Source organism: Dipteris shenzhenensis, chromosome 26 (genome assembly GCF_047967505.1).
Source record: "Dipteris shenzhenensis isolate YYH24624 ecotype China chromosome 26, Dip_SZ_1.0, whole genome shotgun sequence".
Taxonomy (NCBI): Eukaryota; Viridiplantae; Streptophyta; class Polypodiopsida; order Gleicheniales; family Dipteridaceae; genus Dipteris; species Dipteris shenzhenensis.
The window spans coordinates 45,872,681-45,899,236 of NC_141621.1; the positions used below are offsets into that span (position 1 = coordinate 45,872,681).

Consider the following 26,556-nt stretch of genomic DNA (forward strand, 5'->3'; position numbering starts at 1 on the left):
TTTCATCCTCAGGGAGTCCCCGCCACTTGATAAAATACTCTATATAGACCTTGCTGCAGAGAACATGGTCTCTAAAACCCACTATGCACTCTGAAATATAGAGGATGTGGCCCTCCTCATCCATAGGTGGCAACTCAGGGTGAACATAAACATGCTGTCCCACATGTGGTTTCAGCAAAAAAACATGGAAAACATCATGGATCTTGGACGTACTGGGTAGCTCCAATTGATACGCTACTCTCCAACCTTGCGCATGATCCTGTAAGGACCGTAATACCTATGAGCAAGCTTTGTGTTGGTGTTACATTTCAGCGAGGCATAACGGTTCTTATAGAGACGCAAATGCACATAATCTCCCTCTTTGAAAGACAAATATCTCCTATGTTCATCCGCATATTTCTTCTGCTTGGCTTGGGCATCCTACATATTCTTTTTTGCCAAATGCATAAGGGCATACATGCTCTCCAAGTCATTCCGTGCTTGTTGATTTTTCACAGCCATGTCAACAATTGAAGAAGGCATCCCTACCTTGCATCCGTACATTGCCTCAAACGCGCTCATGCCAAAGGAGAGATGCTTGATACTGTTGTAGCAAAATTCAGCAAGTGACAACCATTTAACCCAAGACTTCTAAGTATCATGACAAAAGTGCCTCAAATATTCCTCTACCCATTTGTTCACCCTTTCTAACTGTCCATCAGTGTCAAGATGGAAAGTAGTGCTAGGTGTGAGTAACGTACCCACTGTTGTATATAACTCCTGCCAAAAGTGACCCATAAATCTTGCATCTCTGTCACTGACAAATTCCTAAGGGAAACCATGATGCTTAAAGACATGCTCAATGAATTGCAAAGCAACTTGTGATGCTGAATACCGGGTCTTCGTAGGTATGAAATAAGATTGTTTTGTCATCCTATCCACCACAATAAAGATGTTGTCCCATCCCCTCTCTGTAGAAGGCAATCCTGTGATGAAATTCATTCCTATGTGCGTCCATTTGCCCTTTGGAATGGGTAATGGCTGCAAGAGACCTGCGGTTAGCTTGCTGTCCACTTTATTCTGTTGGCAAGGCAAGCATTCAGCCACCTATTTACACATCCCTCCACATGCCTTCCCAGGTAAAGCTCTGCTTGATTCTTTCGTATGTATTAGTGACGCCCGTATGTCCAGCCATTTCTTGCAAAACCAGCTACCTATATTTTGAGTCTAGCACTAAATAAATCATGTCCTACCATAGCATGCCATTATGCGATTTGAATTCCGGATGACCCTGACTAGAAGGCTTCAGCAAATCTGAAAATATGGGAGCTGCCTTAGAATTCTGCATATACTCTTCATGAATGCCATGAATCCACTCCTGATACATGGTAGAGATAGTACACAAATTGCAAGCCCAAATCCTGGATAAGACATCTGCAACCACATTTTCCTTCCCTTTTCTGTACTCAATGTCTTACTCCCGTACAGATAGTGGTGCCATCTCTTGAAAGCATGCAAGATAGCCAACATCTCCTAATCATAAACATGGTAATTGAATTCTTTGGTACCAAACTTGTTGCTTTCAAAGGCTATTATCCCATGTTCCTGCCTCAGAACAGCCCCCGATCCTTTGCCGCTGGCATCTGCCTCCACAATCAAAGAATGCGAAAAATCAGGGCATACCAAGACAGGTGCATGAGTGAGTGCTAATTTCAGGTCTTCAAAGCTATGTTGTGCTTCCTTTCACTACCGAAAAGCATACTTCTTCAAGAGGTCAGTAAGAGGAGCTGCCCTCTTGGCAAATTTGCAAATAAAGCGCCTGTAGAAGAAAGCAAGACCTAAAAATTCTCTCAACCGGGTGGGATTTTGTGGTTGTGACCAATCTTTGATGCATTTCACCTTTGCGGGATCCACCTGAATGCCACATCTACTCACAATATGCCCCATGTATGCAACCTCCTTTGTCATAAAAGTGCATTTGCTGGCTTTTACATAAAGTTGATGCATCCTCAAAATTTCCAGCACCTGCTACACATGCTCAATGTGCTCTTGTCTATCCTTGCTGTAAATGAGGATATCATCAAAGAAAACTAGCACACATCTGAAAAGAAGTGGCTGCAATATCTTGTTCATCAGTGCCTATGTTATGCTCTAGCCGGGATAGCATGACCTCGGATAGATCGGTGGGCATTTTCTCTTAGATGACCAACTTTTGTAATAGTTAATGTGCGTAATTGAAATGGTCAAGAGAAGTAACTGCCAAGGTCCTAGGTGAGGGCGGAATGGCATTGACTAGATGGTTCTGAGTGCTAAGGCCTAGGTGCACCTAAATGTGCAATAATGCCAAGGGGCAAGTGGGTTTTAATGTGCCCCAAGAGAGGGGTAAAAAGGTGCACCAAGTGAAGAGGCCAAAATGCTGACATTTGGCAAGGAGAACTATCTAGGGAATTGAGGGTCTCATGGATAAGGATGATGGAAATTAACGAAAAAAAAAAGGTACGTAATGGTACGCATCAACGATCCCTGAGAATTGGCTGGGAGGAAGAACTGTAAAGCCATCGCCCGTGACCAGTTAGAACGTAATCCAAGAGAGAGGCGTAATTAGTATTAGGAACGACGAAGGGGTGTGATATTTTGGTATCAAAGCAGCAGGAAGAGATCAGGAAAGGGTGGAAACAGCGATGTTGTGTGACGGTAGAAGAGAATCGACGAATGATAGAATTGTCGATCATACGGGTGGCAATTAGAACCGGAATCGTGAATCGAGAAGGGGCAAAGTTGATCGCGATTTCATGCGACTGGGAGAACCAAGTCGTGACTGTAATTAGATTCGAGACTTCGTGCAACCGGTGTGGGTGAGGTGCTGATCACCGTGAGGCGTAGAGTTCGACGGACAGTAGACGACCGGTGTGGGTGAGGTGCTGATCACCGTGAGGCGTTGCGCGGTGGCTTGGAAGAAGAATCGATTTCACGATCGATGAAGCAAGTGATCTGCGCCAGGAGAGGGTCAGATGTGACGCAGTGTTGGCGACTGGTTTTTTTTTGGACTTGAGATAGGGAATGTGTCGCTCAAATTGCAGAAGACCTCGTCTTCTACGCAGATGGCCTTCCATCCTTACCTCTGGACCTCGCAATTCTAGTGACCAAGCGAAGCCTCAGTCGGCGTTCTCGGCCTTTCCTCCACGAGCTCCTTATCCTTTAACAATGTTTGGCTTTTGTTGGAGGAGATCATAATCGCGAAAGTCAGGAGCGCACGAACTCGGATCGCGTGGAGAATCCAGGAAGCATTTTTTCCTCTTTCGAAAAAAAATTCTGAGTTGCAGTTAATTCGTTCTATACAGCAGGGATTGTCGTTTATCTTTTCTGTATTTAAAAAAAAAACAAAAGGGGGAAATCCACCATTATATTTATTTTATTTTAAAAAAAAAAAAAACCCCCCATCTTCCACTGTGAACCTATGGAAGCAGAAGGACAGAATTCAAGAGTGAATCCTAGTGAGTCTAGAGTACAGTCTACACAACAGATGTCACATCAGGCAGCACCTACTTTGATTGGGAGGATTTTGATATTAGAGGATGCTTTACAGCAGATTATGAACCAGCAGCTTCAAGTGAATGCTGGTCAAAATGAGATTAGGGAGATGGTGCAAGCCTTGTCGGCTAGACCGTCTAGGATTGATAAGGGCAAAGCTCCAGCAGAGCCAGAGCCCAGTATACATTCCTTAGAGCGCGCAAGGGTCAAAGTGCCTAATATCGCTAATTATAGACCGGAGAAGTACGCTGGTCGGATGACCGAGCGCAGCTCTGATGTGATCGAGGTTTGGTTGCACAAGTGGGAAGAAGCCTTCGCCATTTGTGAGATTAAATCCGATCTAAAGAAAATCCGCGAGGCCACACATCTGTTTATTGAGGCAGCGGACAGATGGTGGATAAAGCAACAGAAGGATCAAGTTGCTCCAACCACCTGGGAAGGGTTTAAAGCTGAGTTCAAGAAACACTTTCTCCCACCTGATGAAGAATCCCGAGCTTGGGATGCTTATAGAAATCTTCGTCAGAGGAGCTTGTCAGTGGCAGAGTACACTGACAAATTCAGGGAATGTGTCATGAAGATAACAGACCCTCTCCCTATGTCGGTTCAGTTAAAGGATTATATCTATGGACTGAACGACAAGATCAAAATGGAAGTTCGGGCTAAATATGTGACTACACTAGATGAATCTATGGCAGTAGCCCTGAACTATGAGGATGCCAGAGGCAGATCTGGTGGATTTGTGCAGGCAGGGACTCAGTATGAGCACCCGAGAAAAGGGGGATTTCAGAGGAAATGGGTTTCAAAGACAAGTGTCTCGCAGCCAAGTGGCCAAACCAAGCAGGTGAAGCCGGTTGAGGGACCAATAAAAACAAGTACCACCGTTGGGGTGAAAAGGAAAATAACTCCAATGGCAGCCCGGGCTTGGTCAAAGTCCTCGTTGACCCCTGAACAAAAAGAGAAAGCTAGAAAAGAAGGATTGTGCTTCGACTGCCTTCAGCGACATCAGTGGAAGGATTGTCCACTGAATAAGGACCGTCGCACGGCTAATATGATAATATCTGAATGCGACGTAGAAATGCAGGAGAGTCCCAGTGCGGAACATATGCAGATGCAACTGACGGGACCTTCTCAGAGGTTAGTACCTTGTTTGTTATGTGTATCTATTGCTAAGTTAGTGACGAGTGCACCTGATAACATCCTATCTAAGCCCGCAGCAACGGGGTATACGGCCTTTAATGATACGGAGTTAATTAAAATGAAAGGGCAAGTGGCCAGTCATGATGTCATTGTGTTGTTTGACTCGGCTATCTTCGTGAAAAACCAAGCACCATTGAGTTCATCCAACATGTCATCTATCCTGGGGAATTGGAAACCTATTCTTGATAGTGGCCTTATCTAGATCCTTGTAATCAAAACATAAGCGGTACGATCCATCTTTCTTCTTCACCAAAAGAACCGGGGGAGAACTGCTATGAGAGATGAAGTCCTTTTCAAGCTATTCCCGCACCTGTATTGCCACTTCCTCCTGCTCAAACTTAGACAGACAGTATGGGGCTTTGTTTATGGGCTTACTGCCAAGCTCTAGAACAATGGCATGATCCACATCTCTCTTGTGAGGCAATTGGGATGGCATATCAGCAAATACATCAGCAAACTCCGAGAGCAACTGCTGCATATCACAATCCTCCACATGGGGAATGCTACCCCCCTGAGATACTGACACATTCAATGCATAGAGGGCAAGCTCCTTCCTAAGCTCTCTGGCCAACTGCCTTGCTGAAATGACCTGCAATTTAGGAGTGGCGATGCCGTGCAATGCTATAGTTCTACCCTTGTGGACAAAGCTGAGTGATAGGGCATTTAAATCCATACTGATTTTACCCAAAGATTTTAGCCAATCGTAACCCAGGACAGCATCAATTGGGCCCATGTCCAATGCCAAGAGATCCCCAACAAATTCATATCCTCAGAAAGCTTGATCCTTGCATCTTAGTAGCAAGATTTGCTGATCAAATGCTGTCCATTTGCCACCTCTACTCTCAGCCCATGATCAATCTCAATGGCAACCAGTCCCACCTTCTGTAAGGTCTTAGAATTGATGAAACTATGAGTGCTACCACTGTCCACAAGCATGTGAACAGTCCTGCAATTAATTTGCCCTTTCCATCTAGTAGTTTCAGCACTTTTGGCGCCCATTAAGGCATGAAATGGGATAGCATAAATTATTTGTTGCGCATCCCAATAGATCTCCTCATCCACAGGAGCATTTCCACTTGCATCCTCTCGCGCATGAAAAGGCATAGCAACCTAATGCTCCACATGAAAGACGTAGGCCAACGGCCTTGCATGTTACATGTGGGTTGAGTGTCATCGGATTGTATACCATGCATATTATGCTCATTAGCACCATCAGAATCAAAGGGGAAATCAGCCCCCTTCGTGGCTCCAACATCTGGAGCTTCTTCCACGACTTGTGCTCCCTTTGAATCATCATAAGTGGCAGCCAAAGTCTCAGAAGCATCCATTAAATCCTCATCATCCGATATCTTAATAATCATGCTGAGTTTTGTAGTACCAGTGTTACATATTTTGCAAACTTCCTAATGCTCAAGAGTCCACTTCTCACCACACTTAAAGCATAAGTTTGCCCTCTTTCTACTGTCCATAATAGCCCTGGTGTGTTGTTTAAATTCTGATTTTTCATGTCCAACAATTGGCTTAGCTCCTGGCTTAGCATCAAATGACATTTATGGCTTAGCATATGGCATCTTGTTGGCTGTAACTGTGGCCACCTCGGAAATGGTGCCGCTGCTGATTTTCTTTCATTCCAATCAGTCACCTTAGGCTTTGTCTCAGCCTCATTTGCATTCCCATATGCGCTGCACGCCGTCATCTTATACTTATTGGCATATTTGGGCTCAAATACCTCTGCCAATTGGGTTGCACGCTCAATTGTGCCTTCACATCGGCAACGAAAGAAGGGCTCATTCGCTAGATGAAACGCAGCAACATCCCTCTCAAATACTTCCTATACAAATAAGGAAAGTCTCCAAAAGCACTCCAAGTACTCTTGGATGGTACCAGTCTGCGAATGCAAAGAATTGAGCCATATATTGCTCCAGTATGAGCGGGGATACAAATGTGGTGATCATCAACTCCTTGAACTCCTTCCATGTGGCTGGCCTCTAAGGCGAGTCCCTCATATAACGCCACCAAGTATCTGTATAGTCTTGCATGTGCACACCCGCAAAGATTATGTGGTCCTCATCTTGCTTTGGGTAGAAGCGAAAATAATCTTCCAACCTTGTAAGCCACTCCTCCAGTTCATTAGGTGTGCGAGTGTCCCCTTTGAACTTATGCACTATGAGTTTGTCCTTGATATCCTTGGCTGCATAATTCCTGTGTGTGTAACCTCCGGAAGTGTGGGCATCATGACGCTTGAGGTTCACATAATCAACGAATGACATCTCAAGTTTGGTGGCCTCAGATATGGCCTTATATGAACGCAAGGAATCTACCACTAACTCCCTGCTGCATAGTAGCTGCTACCATCTGATGCATTGGTTGCGTCTGGCTGTACGTGCTCATTGGCAGAGCGATAGGTGCATGAACCACTGGTTAGGCACATGGTTGCCCTCGTTCAACGTACGGAATATTCCGTACGTTCCGTTCTATTCTGTTCTGTTCTATTCCGTACGTTATGTTCGGGTTTTTTTTTTCCTTCTTTTTTTTTAAATTAGCGTTCGTTTGTTTTGGATGACTAGTTTTGTTATTGGTGGTGGTTCTGCTAAACTGATTCTGGGCCTCCCAAATAGCAAGGTTCCATATAAACCCCCTCTCTCCTCACTATGATCTCACACTAAGCATCTACCTCTGACTCTGAGTCTCGACTCTCCCTTCTCCATCTCCAACAAGTGACAAGGCTCAAACTGCATCAAGCATCTTCATCTCTCTCCCTCTTTATCTCCATCAAGCACCTACATTACATGTTTGTACAAGTTTTAAAGCTTGTACAAGTACCTACTCCAAAACTCTAAAATCTGTCTTTTTGCTGGGGTATCGAACGTGTACCGTCGGACGTACACCTAAGATTTTTTAGTTCGTTTAGTACCGCACTATTATTGAGCGGCACGCATCGAACGCCATCGTATGTGTCAACCATGGTTGGGCATCTCTACCAAATGCATCTCTCCGGAATGATGGCATGCCAAAGGGTGGAGAAGAGGACTGACCTCTATCTCCAGGGTGTGGGCTGCCGTATAAACCAAAACCAGCTCCAGGCATACTCACTGGTGCCGTGAAAGGAGCACTAACCGGATGCATACCAACGGGGTCGGCCCAAAAGAGACGGCTCGGCTTGCATGGATGCAGAAAACTGTGAGCCAAAAGATGACCTGACATCCTGCAAGAAGGTGCTCTGAGGCACAAAGAATGCATCATCCAAGTCCAAATAATCCCCATGCTAGGGTAGATGCAACAGTCCAGAAGACTGATTGATGCTCATAGGCACGACGGGCATCTGTCATAAAACCCCTAAGTGGAGCAAAAAACACATCCTGACTATCTGAGTGGTCCCCGTGCTGGGGTGCGGGCTGCTTGCCTTGTCTTGCATAACCTGGCCAATCTGTTGCTCGAGCTGCTATCCCATTTGGGCAAGAGCCGTATCGTGCATAGCCATGGTCGTGCTAAGCTGTTGGCTAACTCTTGTCCCATCTGGTGGAAAGCACACTAGAGCATAGAAGCAAGGGTATCCAAAAATTGTGTCTGCGCTCCTTGCGCTTTTCGAGATACAAGAGAAAGAGGTTGACTTGTAGGGATCTCTGTACCACCAGTGGATGCACCCACTTTGGAAGGCAATTGCTTGTGCTAAGCAGCCCCATCACTATCATGCAATGTATCCCGAGGGGCACGCTTGGGTTGCATGGTGACTACCACGAGATAGAAAACCCTGCTGTAATGAGCACCTAATATAGCATGTAGAACCATGAAAAAAACCAATGGACTCCAAAGGAAGATCGATGAAGAGGCTTCAAAGTGGAGCCAAAATGACTCCAAACGGGACAGTGAGAGGCCCCTAAAAAGAGGCTGAAATTTTGGCTTTTCACTCTCTTTTTTTTTTTTTTTGGGGGGTGCGGGGGATCCTAAGTCACCTAGGATAGTTAATACACTAACCTAGGACTCCTAGGACTGCTAAGACACTTAGGAGTTGAGTTAGTTGAACCTAACCTAACCATCACTTGGACTAACCCTAGTTAGCTTAACCCCACTAACCTAACCAACCCCAACGAACTAGACCTAACTGACTAACCCAAACCTAACTAATTAAACCTAACCCAACCCAAACCACTAACCTAGCCCACACCCCAATTAAGATTGGACCTAACCAAACGGGCTGAAATGGCGACAAAAACGGACGCAAGAGGTGGCAGCGTGGCGGAGAAAGCGGTGGAGGGCACTGGCGACGGGTGCAGGGCTAATGGTGACGGGCAGGGTCTGAAAAGCGAAGGACGATCGCATGGACAGAGTAGCAGACAGCACGGCGACGACACTCACGACAGGCTCACAACGACAGCCGACCGGACTGCCTCACGACGGGCTCACGACTGGCTCACGGCAACTTGCAGGGCGGCCGTGTTTGTGGCTGAACAAGCCAACAGCCGACTCGGTGCATCCAAATAGCAATCGGATCCTCGTCACGTTAGGCGTGGGACTGCAGTAGGTGCTGTAGTCGGTGACATTGCTCCGCTCGTGGCTAGTCGTTTGTTCGTCTGGTTCACGTCGAGTTCACCAAGCCTAGGGATTACGCTCACTAGAGCTTCTAAATTCAAGCATTACAGGTTGGAGCTTGTAGCTGCAAGTCATAGGTGGAGCTCTATACTAACGCCACTTGCTGCTTGCAGTTATACTACCAATCGAATGTTGGCGTAGCTTCTTGTAGCTTCACTTGTAGCGGCCAAGTTCGGCATAGGCGTTGGCGTAAGATCCCGGGTGAAGAGTGAAAAGGGTGCCAAAATCGAGCTCTGATACCAATGCAATGAAGGACGCAGGGGCTGAATTGGTGAAGGTCAGAGCTAGCAGGAAAGGGGAAAGAGGAGAGGGGTCAGGAAAGAGGAGAGATAGGAGGGAAAGGTGTAGAGGAAGAGGAAGAGAGAGAAAATGAGTGAGGGGAAGAGAGCTAAAGAGAGATTGGGAGAGAGAGTGTAGGCAGCAGGTAGAAGGAAGGAGGTGGCAGTAGATAGGATTAGATGTCACATCCAAAAAGTGTACAAATAGGGGTGGATGGGGACTTATATAGTCCCTCTACATTTCCCACCTAAGAGGCCTCTAAAGGTCCTCTAAACAGCCCCATTTTTCCCTGTATTACATCATCAAGGGGCTGCCTACACAACAGCAAGGGAGGACGGAATCAATGGAGACTTGTGCCTCACCATTGGGCTGCCTTTTACAGCAGCAAGGAGGTCAAGGATCATGGGAGCAAGCACTACCTTATGATAGGCTCTCCAAGAGAGTAGCAAGGTGTGTTTTAGGGGTACCATTAGGAGGCCCACACAAACTCTAGGAGAGCAACACAGCCTGTAAGTATTTCGAAGGTGCCACGAGGACCTGGGAGAACAGTTTTGAGAGCCATAAGGATCCATATGTAGTCAACACCCTGTTGATAAAGGGTGGAACATTGCGCCCATCGTTTGTAAATGATTTGGGCCACATTGGACACATATATATCCTGCTCTTTCTACAAAAAATGTCATTTGTTGTGTGCACCTCTCTCTCTGCACAACTACATATCACGCAAAGGAAGTTGGATTTGAAATTGACACTATGTGAATTGTAATTGGCCTTGAAACACTAAGGGCAATGTATCTATCTCTACTATCTCACAAAGATGAAAATACAGCCAACTTAATTGATTGCCTTTTTTCACAAACGAAACTCAAAGCATAGAACTTCATTGCACAGCATCATGGAACCATTCAAGACAAGGGAGGCTAGAATGCCCCTACTCAGAAACATTGAGAGTGACACCTGTTGGCCCCAACACTTGGCGCCCCTTGCGGTATTTATTTAAACTGGTTAGCTCAAAGATACAAAGGGACTCCCTTCAAGAGCTCACCCACAGGTGCAACCCAGTACAACACCAACCCGTGGCTGTGCTAGTGACCAACTCCCAGTGCTATTACCTTGGTTCCTTTCAGTAGACATGGATAATCACAAGTAGACCAGTCTGACAGCATACCAAGTAATGCATTACCCATTTCCAAACCATTACCGATCCCAAGGCCAACCACTGCACCCCCAAGAAGAGAGTATCACAACCAGTGCCCCAATCCTCTCCCAGGCCAACGGCAGGGCATCCAACCTAGTAGTAACGCAGTAGGAATGGCTGTAGCAAAGAGTGCAGAAGGAAGATGAGAATTCAGCCAACAGAAAGAGCCTGTTTCATCTTGAAACACCTCTAGAAGTAAGAAGAGAAGCGGACAACAACTTTGGTAGAAGAGAGCTGTCTAGGAATGTCTTCCAACACTAGAAAAGATCAGAGAAAAGTGCATCCAGCAAGCTGTGGCAGATCAGCCAAGAATTCGTCCACCAGAACAGTGTTTTCAGCCCACAAACAGCTCCGTTTTCAATGCACCTTGCACCAGGCAGAAGCAGGAAGAGAGGCACCCATGCATATGGCTTCAGATTCAGAAAAAGAGAACTTTTGTCGCGAAGAAAGTCGAAAACAGCTTCAAAAGTGGCCCCAAATGAAGGCGTCCAAGTCCCGGAAGCATGCCAACAAGAGAGTGCACCAAGGGGAGGAGAACTGTCGCAAAGAAAGCTCGAAAATCGACTTCAGCAAGCAGAGGGAGAGCTGCAGAAATCCGCCATGAAGAGAATGAGGCTGCTATGGTAGGGGTGAAGTCTCAAAATAGAAAGGAGAGCCAAGGAAGGGATCCATGGCCTTCCATGGGCTTCCAGAGGTGACACAAGGCAAGTAGATAGGCCACCAGCAGACACCTAAGCAAAATGAGGCGTGGGATTTTTAATCCCCCTAGGGGGTCAGATGGCATACCATGACCCTAGTGCAAGGAACCCATTTGCCTAGTACCCTAGGCCAAACTCAGTGACAGTTAGTTTAGACACTTCACCATCCACCACCACGTCCGCGTGACATACTTCCCTCTTGAAACAGCAAACTATCTTTTTTACTATCCGAAAATTACAGCAAATAGGAAAGGGTGTCACAATAGGCATAAAACAGCCCATAATCAATAGTACAACATTACATGAAGTACCAAAAATACAATGTGCATATAGCAAGACTGCAGATCCATCTGTATGGCAGTGTATCAACCAACTTGAGTGTCATGATCACTCATCATAGAAGTCTCATGGTAGGAACACTGTCAGCATCAGTGCCTCGAGTAAAACCGCAGTGTCACCAAGCGACCTCTAGATATCCAGTGAGCCTGTCTGCATTAACTAAGGCCCCTAGCCTGGTACCCTAGGCCAAACTCAGTGACAGTTAGTTTAGACACTTCACCATCCACCACCACATCCCCGTGACGTGAATCCTAGGCAGTATCTTCTTTGGTTAGCTTATCTTCTTTGCAAGCAACCTCCACCACTCTATCTTTTTTAACATGATATTAGAGCCTTCACAAGTGTTCCGCGCTCAAAGCGAGAAAGGAAGATCTTGATTCAAGCTCATAGAAATCGACTTCTATGTATGAAGGACAGGTGCCCTTCAAAGGAGGGTGACTCAAATAGGATAGGTGCACACTCCCTAAGCCCTTCATTTCTCGTCATGGAAACTAGACTACCCATACCAAACTTTGACGAATCCTAAGGGCGACCACAAATGCCGCAAGAGTGGTAAGGGATTGGAAACTATGTGTTGCAGAGGCCCTTGCCATTATCATTGGACATTCAATCCTCCCACATGTACAGCTTGCAGATACAGCATTTGGTACATGGACCATCTAAAGCACATTTACAAGGTGAACAATGATGCAGGGATTCTCGACCTCAAGACACAGTTATATAGCATGCATATGGATGGGGGGGACGCACTTCAAGAGCACATCACCAAATAGAAGGTGGTGACGGTGAACTCTACGGTAGGTCTATTTCAGCCTGCCTCCACTTTGGCAAAGTCTGCATGGACAACAAACAGGGATTCTAGTTAGGGTTTTCATGGGGCAGCATCCTAGTGAAAAGACTGGTACAAGAGGATTGTGCAGGTACCTGAGTAGGTATAGAATGTATTCTGGAACAGGCGCTTGGAGCAGCTGTATGTTTTGGTCAGGGCTGCACAGGGAGTACAATATTTAAGTACACAAAAAGTACAATGCTGAAATGAACAAGGAAGCACCTTTTAGAATTGAAGAGAGACAGAGAGAGAGAGAGTCAAGGCCTCGACTTAAATCAGAATTTGTGAGTGAGGACAGGAAAGGTGCCTCTTAAAATAATTAGGGCAAATACCGCAAAACTGGCACGTGGGATCATTCTAGCAGCTTAAAGTACAAAAAGTACAAAGCAAACTAAAAAGCCACTAACCCACCTCCTTTGTTACCCCAAAACAAAAAGAAAAAAATTCACTTGTTCTCTCTCTCTCTCCCTCTCATTTGTGGCATTGGGAGATGAGAAAGTTTGGCTACACCATGCTTGTACAGACAATCATACTCTACAGATGCCCATCTTGTGCACCTGGACCTTCTAGGATGTATTGGGAAAGGATAGAAACTCTGTACAAACGTTTCTTGATAGGGGAGTTAGGGGTAAAGGCACAGACACCTCACCCCATCCTACTGGCTGAAACAGGAATGATACCACTAGAGGGGGAAGCACTATGTCAATTCATGGCTTACCTCAACAAAGTTGAGAAGATGGGACACCAGTAGGATACCACACACGGAGATGGAGGCTACGCAAATCAAAGGGTGGTACAAAGAGGGAATGAAGTCGATGGAATGATGGGGTATAACAGATGCTGATATACCAGAAGATGCATGTGAAATTGGGGAAATAGTGACACAGAAAATAATACAGACGCTATGGCAAGAAGTGGGGATTAAAATGCAGTTCTATAAACAGGAGATCAACTCAATGGCTGTGGAAGAGGTAAATCGACATGCTACATGTAACCAAGATGACCGTGCACCCCACGCACACGTGATAATGGAGGTAGATCTGATGGTGGTCACGAGATCACAAGGACCAGCCCAGACCAAATTAAAGAAGTGAAGAGAGCACCAGTTTTTCTGGAAGGAATAAAAGAAGATGGGTGGGAGGAACAGAAGTCATGTACTCACAACACAAAGGCTAGGGAACCCATCAAGTGGTCCACTGTGCTTGTCCCTGTTCCATATGGAAAGCAAGTGAGCCCAATGGATAAAGGCCATCTTTGGAGACCGTTATATGATCAAGTCATGTAATGCTCCCATCTCCAATAAGTGTCGCCAATACCCTATCACGTGTGGTGCATGTCACGATCTGTGACGTATTTGATTTCCTTATACATTGGATCTATGGATGGTGGGATCGGTATAACCTTTCGACGGGGCACTTCCCTTGAGGCACAACTCTTCACAAGAGACACTCACATGAAAAAGACTACTACTACTTGAATTTGTAATGTACCCCTCTCATCAAGGGTCACACCTTTCACAAGGGGTACACATCACTTCATGCACATACCTTTTGGGAGCACACACATTTTCATGTATATCTCTTTTTGCTATCACAATGCTACAGTGTGATGTCACCAAGTAACACTGTTTTTTCTTTGATGAAGTGCTCTCTAAACTCTCTATATAAGAGAAGCCCAACTGTATGGATGACACACTCCAGACACTCAAACTTCATTGTTCTCTGCTATTCCTGCACATCTCTAATAATAGTAAATCAAGAATTTCTTACAGTGGTATCAGAGCAAAGTTTCACTCCTGCCTGTAGGACATGCCCCTCACCTTTTAGCGCCTATCTAATATCTCTACTTCCGCTAGAAGGAGATCCACACACGTTGCGCATTGGACAGATGGAGAGGATGAGCGTAAAATTGTTTACCGCCAACCCACCTAAGTCATTAGTCCTCTTTACAAAATGGACATACCCCTTCATGAAAAGGCACACCTATTCCAAGGGCCATACCCTTTAAAATAGGTATACCCCTTGGCACCAAGCACCGAGTTATAAAAGGGCACCTAGGGGGCCAAAAAGGAACAACCAGCCCCTTACCCTAGGCCAACCCCAGGATAACTTTGGGTTCAAGTAACCCAGCCTTTAATTTTGGCAACCTCCCAACATACACCAGCAAATATCAATCGTGATTTCCTAGGCAAAATCCGTACAGCAATTCGTCATGCATGTTCGCGATTCTTCCCACGCCATATTCCGCCTCCCATCAGCCGATTAGCTGCCCTTGTTAGCAGCCCTTGCTGCCCTCCAATCGGCCCAAGAACCATGCAAAGCATAGCCATCAAGCAGCACCAAATGCAATGATTTGCTTCAGCCTCTGCCAGCAAATTTCCTCTGAGCCTCTCCTGCCTGCAAAACGCTCCTGCCAGCACCAATTCTGCCCTGAAATCAGCCGATGAATCCCTGCCTCAATTACTCCTTCCAACTGCTGAAAATGCGCCCTTGTTAGCAGCCCTTGCTGCCCTCCAATCGACCCAAGAACCATGCAAAGCACAGCCATCAAGCAGCACCAGATGAAATGATTTGCTTCAGCCTCCGCCAGCAAATTTCCTCTGAGCTTCTCCTGCCTGCAAAACCCTCCTGCCAGCACCAATTCTGCCCTGAAATCAGCCGATGAATCCCTGCCTCAATTATTCCTTCCATCTGCTCAAAATGCGCCCAATTGGCCGCTCAGGTCCTGCCAAATGCTGTTGAAAGTTTGCTGTCTAACATCTGCTACAGCTAACCCTAAAATTCCAATTTGGAGCCAGCACTTTGCCCCTCCAGATTCGCTCAGTTAGCCTCACCAGCAGCACCTTTTCTGCCCACTGTTTGCTGTGGATTTTTCCTCTACAAAGGAAACCTTCAGGAAAAGTTCTCCAGCCATAAATTTCATGTCTCTATAGTTTCAGCAAATTGGCAGATCTACCATACGCCAGGTGGCTCCTTTCCACTCTTGCCGAGGACTTTTCTTTCACATTATATATGCTGTTTTTCCTCAAATTACAGCAAATGAAAGTTCCCTCATTTAGACGTGGATCCCCCTGGTAATGCCCCTACTCTTTCAAGGTCCCATCGGCCATCACACATCACCCAATACATGTTCAGATTGCACAACCAGCCCATTTTGGAGCCTTTGCATCGTGGTCTTTTGTGTCACGTACCCATCTACCGACTTGGACCACATCTTATACCTTTTGCGTGAGACACCTCAACTTCACTACTTCCTCAGCACAGTCCCAGGTAGTGTTTCACGAGACACGCCAATACCCAAAACCTGATATTCCCCACGAGTTCTCTGTCCATCTTTGGAGAGACTTTAGGGTTCCCCTTCCCCAGGACAATATATTCATTCTGAAGGCCCTTCTTCCTAGGGAGCAAACACCAAGGAGAATCCCCTGGCAGTCTATCAATCGATCACATGTCCCTAAGTGACTGGACCTATGTATGTTGTCTATTGAACCAACACCACTGGACAACCAAGGAGAGACAGGAGGATCTGATCTGACAATGGCTCAAGATTTAGCGAGGGATGGAGTCAAGGGAAAAGTCGCTGATAGAACGATATCATTACTCGGTCTGTCTCAGTCCATCCATTCTCCTCTGTAGTCTCCATGATGTGGCCCACTATCTAACGAGTGCTCTCATCAATTCAATGGTCTGTCTCCCCACATCGAAGAGAGAGGATATATCTCAGGCCCTCATATGAGTGTCCACTCGGGGTTAGATATGTCGAGTCGTGTCCTTTGTCTCTCTCCTACGTCTTATCCCCTACTGTCCCTAGCTCAGGTCGCTGCAAAAAAAAATCCACGATCGTGCTTTGACTGGGCTCAGCCGGCCCCTCGTGTGCTCTCCTATGTGGGCGTATGAGTTGATCTCTGTGTCCCTAGGCCTCAAGAAGGAAAATAGCCACCCACTGCTGATCTAGATGTGCCAAGAGCTCTCTTAGTGGGCAAAAAACAGTACTAAAAAGACTGAAATGACAAGAGAGAGAGAGAGAGAGAGAGAGAATTTATTACAAGTCTTCCGAAGACCACAAGACTAAAAGAAACCTGATACAATGATCGGAGAGGTGGACTCGCTAAGCGGGCATCCACGCCCATGAGAGAAAGAAAGAAAGAAAGAAAGAAAGTTTATTAAAGTTTTCGGGAGACCGTGAAGGTCTATGAGACTAAAGATAACTGATACAATGAGCATAACCGTGGCGGTCTCAAAACGGGCCAGCCAACCGTTTCTACAAAAAAGAGGTTATGGACGGTGTGTCTAGTCCTGATACAAAAAATATGTGTCTACCTCCAGATGATACAAAAAAGAAGGGGGGGGCACCAAAAATGGGGCAGAGGGGGGAGATACAATATATATGTGCAGGTGGTGATCGTCAGAGACCAATCATAGAGGGGCCGTCAAATGGGAGGCCGAAAAAAACCCTGCGATAGATGATTGGCCTCTGACGTCACGCGGCCTAGTCGAGCTTGGTCGTCGGGGGCGGCGGGTGGCCCTGTGGATGAGGGCAACGGTAACCTCGGTGGGGCGGGCAGAGAGCAGAGACGAGATGCCATGGACCCGGATGTGTGAGTCTGTCCGCTGGCACAGCTGTCGTGGCTTTGGCTCTCGCTCACGTCCGCGTCGTCGGCTAGACTGAGGAGAGGTATCCTATGACTGGAAGAAATCAATGATGGGCCGCTGGGTGTCCTCACGCTGTGTGTGCTGCGCGTGTCGTCGTGCTCGGAGAGAGGTATCTCGGTGGCGAGTCATCTCATGTAAGAAAGCGGCTAGGCATCGCTGATCCGGGAACTGCAGCATGTGTGGGAGGGGGCCGAATCCGTCGCGGAAGAGGCAGTGGTCCTGGCCTCGAATGGCATAATAGATAGGACATCTGAAAGCAAAGTGCTCCTCTGACTTGATCTCCTGCAAGTCGCAAAGTGGGCAAAGGCGGCCCTCTCGTGGGATACCCTCTGCGCGTCCGCTCTCGATCCGTAATCGGTGTGACGAAACCCTAAACTGACCGAGGGAGATCAGGAGCGCATGTGGTAGATGAAGCTGTGTGTAACCCGGAGGTGTGATGAAGCCCTCTTGTGAGATCTGGAGGCAGTGTCGGCAGTAGAAGTCGAGCTTCACAGGAAGCTCGGGGTGAAGAAACCATGTCCGCCAGGTGTGGAGCTGGAGCAGATCCGCTCGAATGAGCCGGTTGACCTCCTGGTCAGTGGGGGAGAGGGGAGATGGTGGAGCGTCGAGGCTATACTGAAAAGGAGGCAACCGGTCTAAGTCGAGGCCCAGTCGGGTGAACCAACTGGAAAGACGACTATACCAGCATCGCTGGTCCCCATCAACGGATAAGGCCATAGAGGAGGATAGGGCTAGCCAAGGTAGGCAGAGGCGACCATTCGGGGGGGGAGAGAGAGAGAGAGAGAGAGAGAGAGAGAGAGAGAGAGAGAGAGAGGGGAGAGAGATTTTATTAACGTCTATGAAAGACAAAAGGGTCTATGAGACTGAGAAGAAACCAAATACAATGAAAGCTAACGGTGGGGGCCACTAAGATGGTCACCCCTATCCAAGATTGATGCCTGTGACAAGAAATAAAGTTGCACATCACGCTATTGCCGCCGCCAGAGAAAGCCACAAGGGGGAAGCAAACACCAAGGAGAATCCCCTAGCTGTCTACCAATCGATCACCTGACCCTGACTGCTTGGACCTATGCATGCTGTCTATGGGACCAATATGACTGGACGACTCAAGAGAGACAAAGAGGAGCTTGTTAGACAGTGACTCGAGGTCTGGCGAGGGCTGGCATCGAGAGAGAAAATCAGTGATAGAACGCTGCTGTCGCTCGGCTTGTCTAGGGAAATCCCTTCTCCTTTGTAGTCTTCATGATGTGGACAAGTGCTATCAACACTCTAGTGGCCTCTCTCCCCACGTCAAAGAGAGAAAGAGAGAAAGAGAGAGAGAGAGAGAGAGAGAGATTTACGCCTGCATTTGCTATTGACAAACCTACAGCTGACACAAGTGATAGACACAAATCTTATGAGGCTCAATTGAAGAATTTAGAATTAATATTGTTTTGATAATGAGAATATGCACCATTGCATATTTCAAACCCAAGAATAATACAGATGCAAAGGCTTATACATTTAGATGTGCGGGCACCAATCCAAAAAGTCTAGAAAGTGTCTTATCATCCTGCAAAACAAAAAAAACCAAGTCACTATTTATCACTTATCACAATATATGGTTGAACTCTGGATGTTATAATCTACACCAAGCTTGCTTGCAGACCTTGTTCTTTCAGACAATCCACTTCTTTCTAAGGAAGAAATCACACGAGAGAGAAAAGAGGCCACACCTCTGAAAGTGGAGGAATTCCCATAGCCTGTAAAAACGAGCTAAGGTTTTTTACTTTAGTGTTTCTCAGAAAACCTGTACCAGGCTTATGGGAAGTAATAGATTGCACATGCATATAGAAGACGCCTCTTGAATTCAAAAACTGCTGACCAAGCAACTCGTCATCGCACCAGCAGATAAGACCAACACTGTTGTGAAGTGAAACCCACTTGCCCTGCACAGTGGGCAACACTCGACAATCGACAAGTTGTAAAAGTGTCCTCCACTCATGAAGTTCTGTATCATTCACTTGACCCATTTCAATATCATGTGACCACTTCACAAAGATTGCGAGTACCTGAAACAAGGCCTCAGTAGTTATCTTTCTTTGCACCCTTACTGAAAAGAATATCAAAGAAATTTGAAAAAACAGCAGTCAGAAACCAAACAGCTAAGTAAATACCTGCTCAAGGATTTCATCAGGAGAATAGATATCTGCAAGAATCTTTAATACACTAAGATATCCTTGGAAATCAAGCGTGTCACGGATGTGACATTCATCAACAAAAAAACCACGCATGGTTGGGTATAATGCATCTAATGCTCTTAAACGGAGTCTTCGATCTGAATCATTGCTCAAAGAAAATGATGATTGTCTCACTAAACCAAGCAACCTCGTTTCATCACCCCAACAGACATCCTTGCACGAGAGAAATGTTCCCATTACAGGTATATCTGGTTTGACATGTGTTTCTTCTGGTACAAATATAAATGCCTGGGTTTGAAGAAAGACCAGCATAATTTCCTTATGCTGAGCTATCTCGGTCCACAAAACAGCGTACAATCGTGCCATCTGCCCTACACTGCAAGCAGAGAAACTTTAACAATCCAAGTGTTCTTTTAAAGGAAAAACTTGGACAAATATTCTCTTGAATTTATTCACTGAAGCCCAAGCACTATGCTACGCCCATATTTTCATTCAAACCTTCGATTAGCACCAGAACAAAACTGTATGCCTGTAATCTTCTCAAGACTCCTGACAAAACAAAACCAGACCATTACAAGGTAGCATGCATCTTCAATTCAAAGATTTAATTACTTGTGTACCTTGCTTCAAGTGGATGTTGATTCAGACTCTTTAACAGTTCAAGCACATCCAGTGCCGACACAGTAGTCCGCAATCCAAGCGCCTCAGCGAACTTTGTACAGTGTATCTACAGCATCGAGAATGTGTATTAAGCAAATGACAATGTCACCGCCATCTGTGAAAAGAAATAAGAGGGAGGAACAGGGAAAGGAGACAAAATGTACAAGCTTGAAATTGAGAAAATTACTCCATTTCACTAAAGTGAACTCAAACGCCTAATATTCTTCCTACTGTTTTGTAAGTCCCTCTTTATTGGTTCATAAACAGGACTATGATACCCTTACTCATCTCGTCAACTACCTAAACGAGCTAAAGGACACAGGCATAAAGCCACGTCCATTGTCATATCTGTATATTTAAACATGGACAAACATGCTGGGCATCTGATAGTTCTCAAGAAAGGAGAAGCAGACTCATCCATGATAAAAGCTTATAGGAAAGAACTTCAGAACATGAACAATCACAACATAAAATAGAATCTCCTTTGATTCACAGAGACAAATGAGATAAAAAACGTGCAATACACAAGATTTCATGGTTTTTGTGCTCCTCCAGAACGGTGGACTTCCAGTCAACTGGCTTACTCTGTCAGGTCCATAGATCCTATATGAGGGAGGAGATTCAAACGGATGCTTTGTGACAGCTTTTTGACTGCTTTCTAACATTGTACATGCTTGTACTTTGTGAGTACAAGTATATCATGTGTGCTTGTGCTTTGTGACTACTCTGCGACATTATGCTTTGTGACTGCTTTTTAACTGATTTGTGAAATTGTGCTTTGAGACTAAAAGATAGTCCTTTGTGCTTGTTATTTGGGACTGCTTTGTGACTGCAAGTCGTGCTTTGTGAATGCTTTCTCAGGGTCAAAGGCAAAGATAGTTGGCTTGAGGACAAGTTCTCCATCAGTGAGGTTAGCCTTCAATACTCCTGGTCAAACGCGAGACACACACACTGCTGATTCATGCTACAATTGACCGTTTCTATATCAATGATCGGCACAAGGCACAGGAGGTTGCACTGTCATCTCAACAGGCACCACTACATTCGATCACCTCCCCATTGTCCTTCTCATCGGAGACTTAATAAGGACAGCATCATCTGCCAAAGTTAGGATCCTAGATCCTATGTATTTGGATGCAGAGCTCTCAGAGCAGGTTGTGGAAATATGACAGCCAAGACTTTACTGCCAGAAACAGCTCACTAGGCATTGCCTTGGCTCTTCAACTCAGCAATCTCTAGCACCAGGTAGCATCAAAGAGGAGACAAGCAGTCGCCCTTAAGGAGAAGGTAGTGAAGGTGTAGACTGACTTTCCTTCAAAAATAAAGAAAGAAAGAAAAGATTGTTAACATTTGCAGGAGGCTAAAAAAGCCTATGACACCAAGAAACTGAAGTCAATGTGAGTACACCCCCAGTGGGGGGAACTAGAGGTATCCATCACACCTCCAAAAGAAACCAAAAAACTATTGGTGATCCTAGGAACTAAAGAAAGGGCTTTGTGTGTTGGGAGCAGTTCCTGTCATGTCCTAACATGTATCATGAGACAAGTGCCAGTCATGAATGATTAGTCTAAGCTCCAAGTGGGCCCAACTCAGACTCCATTGGGAGTCTCATGTCTCTATCACGTGTTTGAGATATCCTAATAATGTCCTCAGATCCTCTCTATAGGGCATTCTCAGGAGCGTACTTGCGGGCAGAATGAGGGTGCCTACTGCCAAGACATTGCAATGATGGTAACCCCCTGCAGACTGCAGTTCAACTTTGAACGACTTTCAGCTGAACAGCATGCCTAAACCTGTGAATCCTCTTTGGACCACCCACACCAAAATCATTAACCCAAATCCTTCTACTAACAAGGACAGGTAGGAAGGAGTGGAAATGCAATTATTGTGGGAAGCCTTTCACAATCTCGGTGACACGATTGATTCACCATGTATATGGCCTTGGTGGCAAAGGCATTGGCGCATGTCCTAGCATTCCTTAAATATTGCAGAAAAAGACATTAGAGAGAATCCACACCATCTCTGTGAGCTTCATTTCTTGGATAGAGCTCGATATAGAATAACACCATACTCTGACTCGTGGTGAGTCTTCTCAAGCAGAGAAGAGGGCTAGAACAGCTCCTCAGTCTAGCCCTTCTCTTGCACCATCCTCATCTAGTGCAACCTTTCTCATTACTGCAAAAACAGCTCTCTATCTCTCGCTTCCTTCACTCTCTCTCACACAACACACTAGGGCCCAAGACAACAGTCGGGCTGGACCCCCCCAAAGGTCTTTATTAATTGAAAAATTCTGAGTACAGAGAGTTCAGCGTAGAGCTGTGTGTTCCAAAATTCAAAACGTGAATTGTTTTTACAAAGAGCTCAAGGCTCATTCATTTGGCAACATGCCACTTGTCAATTCAACTAACTAAAATCTAGTTACATGCCACTAAAGGGTAACTTCTGGAGTCCTCGAAGCACTAGGTCATGCGAACGTCCTCCTAGATGCTTGTCAGGCTCCATAGCGCTTAGGCCTTCAACCCCACTTGATACCTGCAATAAATAACTAAAGCGCTCAACCATGGTACCCATAAATGGTTAGCGCTTTTGCATGCACATAATCTCTAGACTAATTCTAGTCACTGTGGGCGTCCCCACTGAACACATGTGCGCACCTAACAAATATATATAAACATATTCTTCGGTTAACTGAGATTAACCTCTCTCGATATATAATTAAAGGCTTGATTATTCATCAAAGCACTTTAATTAATGCCGAGCGTCTCCAACCGAAGTTGGCACATCTTGGTTAATTAAACCAAGTCTTTCTAACCAAAGTTAGGTTCTTTGACCGAAGTCAATTCTTTGACCAATAAATATTTCTCTTTGAACACAATTAAATATATTGAGAACATTTAATCATGATCAAATAATTGATCATTTAAATCTTTTTCTTTGGAGTATTTACGTCTTGGTGACATCCCCTCGGCTTCTATTCAGTTGATCTCAACTGAAAAGCCTCTTTGTAAATACCCAAGAGCTGTGGATGATATGATAACATATCCTCATCCATCCACTTGGAATTCAATGCTAAATAGTTTGAACTTTACAAGAAATCTGTAAAATTCCTTGCCATGAGGCCCTTTGCGTACCGTATGATACACAATTTGTTCTGGCTGAAGGGTTTCCTCCAGTTCTTCCACCTCTGGCGGATCTTCCACTATTGGATCTGAAGGCTCGTGAATTTCTTAAGATGACTTATATGAAAAGCATTGTGAATTTTCCAATGCTCTAGTAAGTCCAATCCGAAAGCCACCTCATTTATCTCTTTTGTAACCTGAAAAGGTCCATAGTACTTGGGAGATAGCTTAGCATAAACTTTTTCTTTACCCTTCAGTTTCCTAAGCCTTGCTTTCTCAAGCTTTAGGAGTACCCAGTCTCCTTCTTTGAGATTCATCTGCCTTCTGTGCTTATCTACAGCATTTTTGTGCTTTTCCTGAGATCTTTCAATGGCTGTCCAAACCTGGCTGAAAGTTGTTTCAAGATCTCTTACATACTCATCAGCTGCAAATATCTCATCTTTGGTCCTGAGTATGGGTGGAAGAACCGCCTTCCCATAAATGACTTCAAATGGAGCTTTTCTAGTGGAACTGTGAACAGTATTATTATAAGCAAACTCCACTAGTGGGAGATACTTTTCCCGATCTGATTTTTGCTCAGCCATGTAGCATTTCAGCAGATCCAAAACTCTTGAATTTGCCACTTCACTCTGACCATCTGTTCGGGGATAAAAAGAAGAAGAAAATTTCAGTTTTCTTCCCATATTATCAAATAAAGCTCTCCAGAATAAACTAGTCATCCTGGGGTCTCGATCACTGACAATGGATTTAGGCATACCATGATGCGTGAGAATCTGTGCCAAAAAGAGCTTGGCCATGTGATCAGCCTTTATGGTTTTGCGCACTGGAATAAAATGGGCTTGCTTACTGAATCTATCAATAATAGTCCATATTCCATCATTTCCAGACTTTGACAATTGCAATACTTTCCCATGGTGCTTGAGGCACGGGAAGAGGCATCAATAAACCAAGTGTCTTATGTCTGTCATACTTGACTTTCTGACAAATAAGGCATTATGTGACAAACTAATGTATGTCCTTGCGCATACATGGCCAATAAAAATACCTCTCAACAGCTTGGGTTGTGGCTGCAATCCCTCGATGTCCTGCATACGGAGGTGCATGGCATTCATCCAAAATCTTTTGCCTTATCTCTTGGGTGATGCATAAATAGTCATCTTTCATCAAGTACCCATCTTCATAGTTTTTTCCATACGTTACCATACGCATACGTCATACAAGTATGGAAGTATGATTGGAGTATGGTTCAGCCCCTAGGGCTGAAACATACGTGACCCTAATTTTACTCAAAAACATATATAACGATATACATTGTACACATTACATTGACATAGAGCTACAACCTTTCAATTTGAAACTTCAGACTTCAAACTTGTATTAATATTAAAGTCATGATTCATGAAAGTTCAAAGAGTCCAGCCTCGGCCCTCTAGAGACCAGAGTCATCCGGAATCTGGATTCTGATACATAGTGTCAATGATAGATCAATACTACACCAAACATCATGATCAAAGGTAGTAGGTAGTAGAAACTTGGAAGTAGATACTATACCAAAACACCAAAGGCAAAACATCATAGAAAAAAAGGCTGCCACAGCCCGAAAATAAAGCTGAAAATTGAAATGCATCACGACTCACAACCGATAAGGCTCAAGCCTCAAGCTGCAGCCTGCATCGTCATCCTCATTCTCTTGCTCATCCTCATCCTCATCCTCATCTCCATCAGTGCCATCCTTCTCCTCCTCCTCCTCCTCCTTGAGACCATCCTTGAGGCCAACCACACCCAAAGTCAGCCAACAATGTATGGAGTACGGATTAGCAACGTACGGATTAGATAGTGCTAAAATGCATTTTCCCAGGTTTTAACCAGGCACAAAATCGATCCCCCCTCCCAAACAAAACAACCCCCCCCCCCCCCCCACACACACACACACACAACAAAAAAACCAAACCACACCTTAAAAACGCACCTCACAAAACAAAACTTCGAAAAAAAACAAACAAGCAAACTCGTACGGATGATGTACGGAAAAAACATCCGTACGTGTACGGATGCAACTATGCCCATCTTTCATTGAATATTAACTGGATGAATGTCCCTCTTGTATTTGCTGAAATATTTCACCAAAATCAACATCATTGGCATATTGCTCCCTCATTTCCTCAAGATCCCTGTGATGTGCAATTGTCACATTATGTACCTCAGGGATCTTCGGGACAAAGCATCAGCCACTCTATTTCTTGCTCCTAAAGTATGGACAATCCAAGAACGATACATTGACAGCATGTTTGCCTATTTCATATGCTTTTTCATAGAGCTTAGTCTGTGATAAGAAATATCTTAGACTTTGGTGATCAGTTTTGACAGTAAAATATGCATCCAAGATAATGTTTCCATGTATTCATAGCATGAACTGAGCCAACAATTCTTTTTCGCAGATTCCCAAGTATCTCTCAACATCACGCAATCTTCGGCTTTCGTATGCTACTACATGTCAATGCTGATGCAATGGCCCCAACACACTCTCCACAAGCATCGCAATCAACATCAAAAGGTTGATAAAGATCCGGGACTACAAGAATAGGCTCTGTAGTCAACTTCTCCTTCAGTGTATTGAATGCTTTCTTCTGTGACATTCCCCATGTGAAGGGCTGCATTTTTCTTGGTAAGATCATGTAGTGAAGCTGCAATATCAGCAAAATGCCTGATGAATCTCCTGTGATAGGAGCAAAGTCCCAAAAAACTACGGACTTCATGCACACTTTTTAGCTCTGGCCATTCTTGGATGGCTCGGATCTTTGCAGGATCCATTTGTATCCCATTCTTGGATATTATGTGCCCTAGATAATGGATCTCTTCCAAAAAGAATTCACTTTTCTTGCTGTTGGCAAAAAGCTGATGATTTCGAAGTTCTTGAAACACCAAAGCAAGATGTTCTCTATGCTCTTCTTCTGTCTTTGAGAAGACTAAGATATCATCAAAGAAAGTACATGTGAAGTGCTTGTACTTTCGGAAGATGCAATCCATCATTCTATTGAAAGTGACTGGAGCATTTGTTAACCCAAAAGACATCACTAAGTATTCATACAACCCAAATGTGGTGCGAAAAGCTGTCTTATGCACATCTTGTGGTTGTATCCTGCTGAAAACTATTGCTCCTCTGAGTTGGTCAAGCACATCATCTATGCATGGTATCGAAAATCTATTCCTGATGGTCATCTTATTTAATGTGCGGTAATCAACACACATTCGAAAAGAACCATCTTTCTTCTGTACTAAAAGTACTGGTGAGCAAAAAGGAGATG

The 26,556-nt window shown here is 45.0% G+C and overlaps 1 protein-coding gene across 3 annotated transcripts in view; it reads right to left on the reverse strand.

Annotated features, from left to right (window-relative positions):
* Positions 1–26,556, reverse strand: part of LOC147885162 (protein NO VEIN-like) — a 167,722-nt gene that overhangs the window by 31,382 nt on the left and 109,784 nt on the right. For 2 of the 3 annotated variants that reach the window (XM_087397676.1, XM_087397679.1), the window contains 4 exons: positions 20,093–20,199; positions 19,449–19,848; positions 19,008–19,343; positions 18,794–18,844 (listed from right to left, as the gene is read on the reverse strand). In XM_087397676.1, coding sequence (XP_087253802.1) covers positions 18,794–18,844; positions 19,008–19,343; positions 19,449–19,848; positions 20,093–20,199 — 894 coding nt within the window. The remainder of the gene's footprint in view (positions 1–18,793; positions 18,845–19,007; positions 19,344–19,448; positions 19,849–20,092; positions 20,200–26,556) is intronic. The other variant, XM_087397678.1, reaches the window with a different exon arrangement.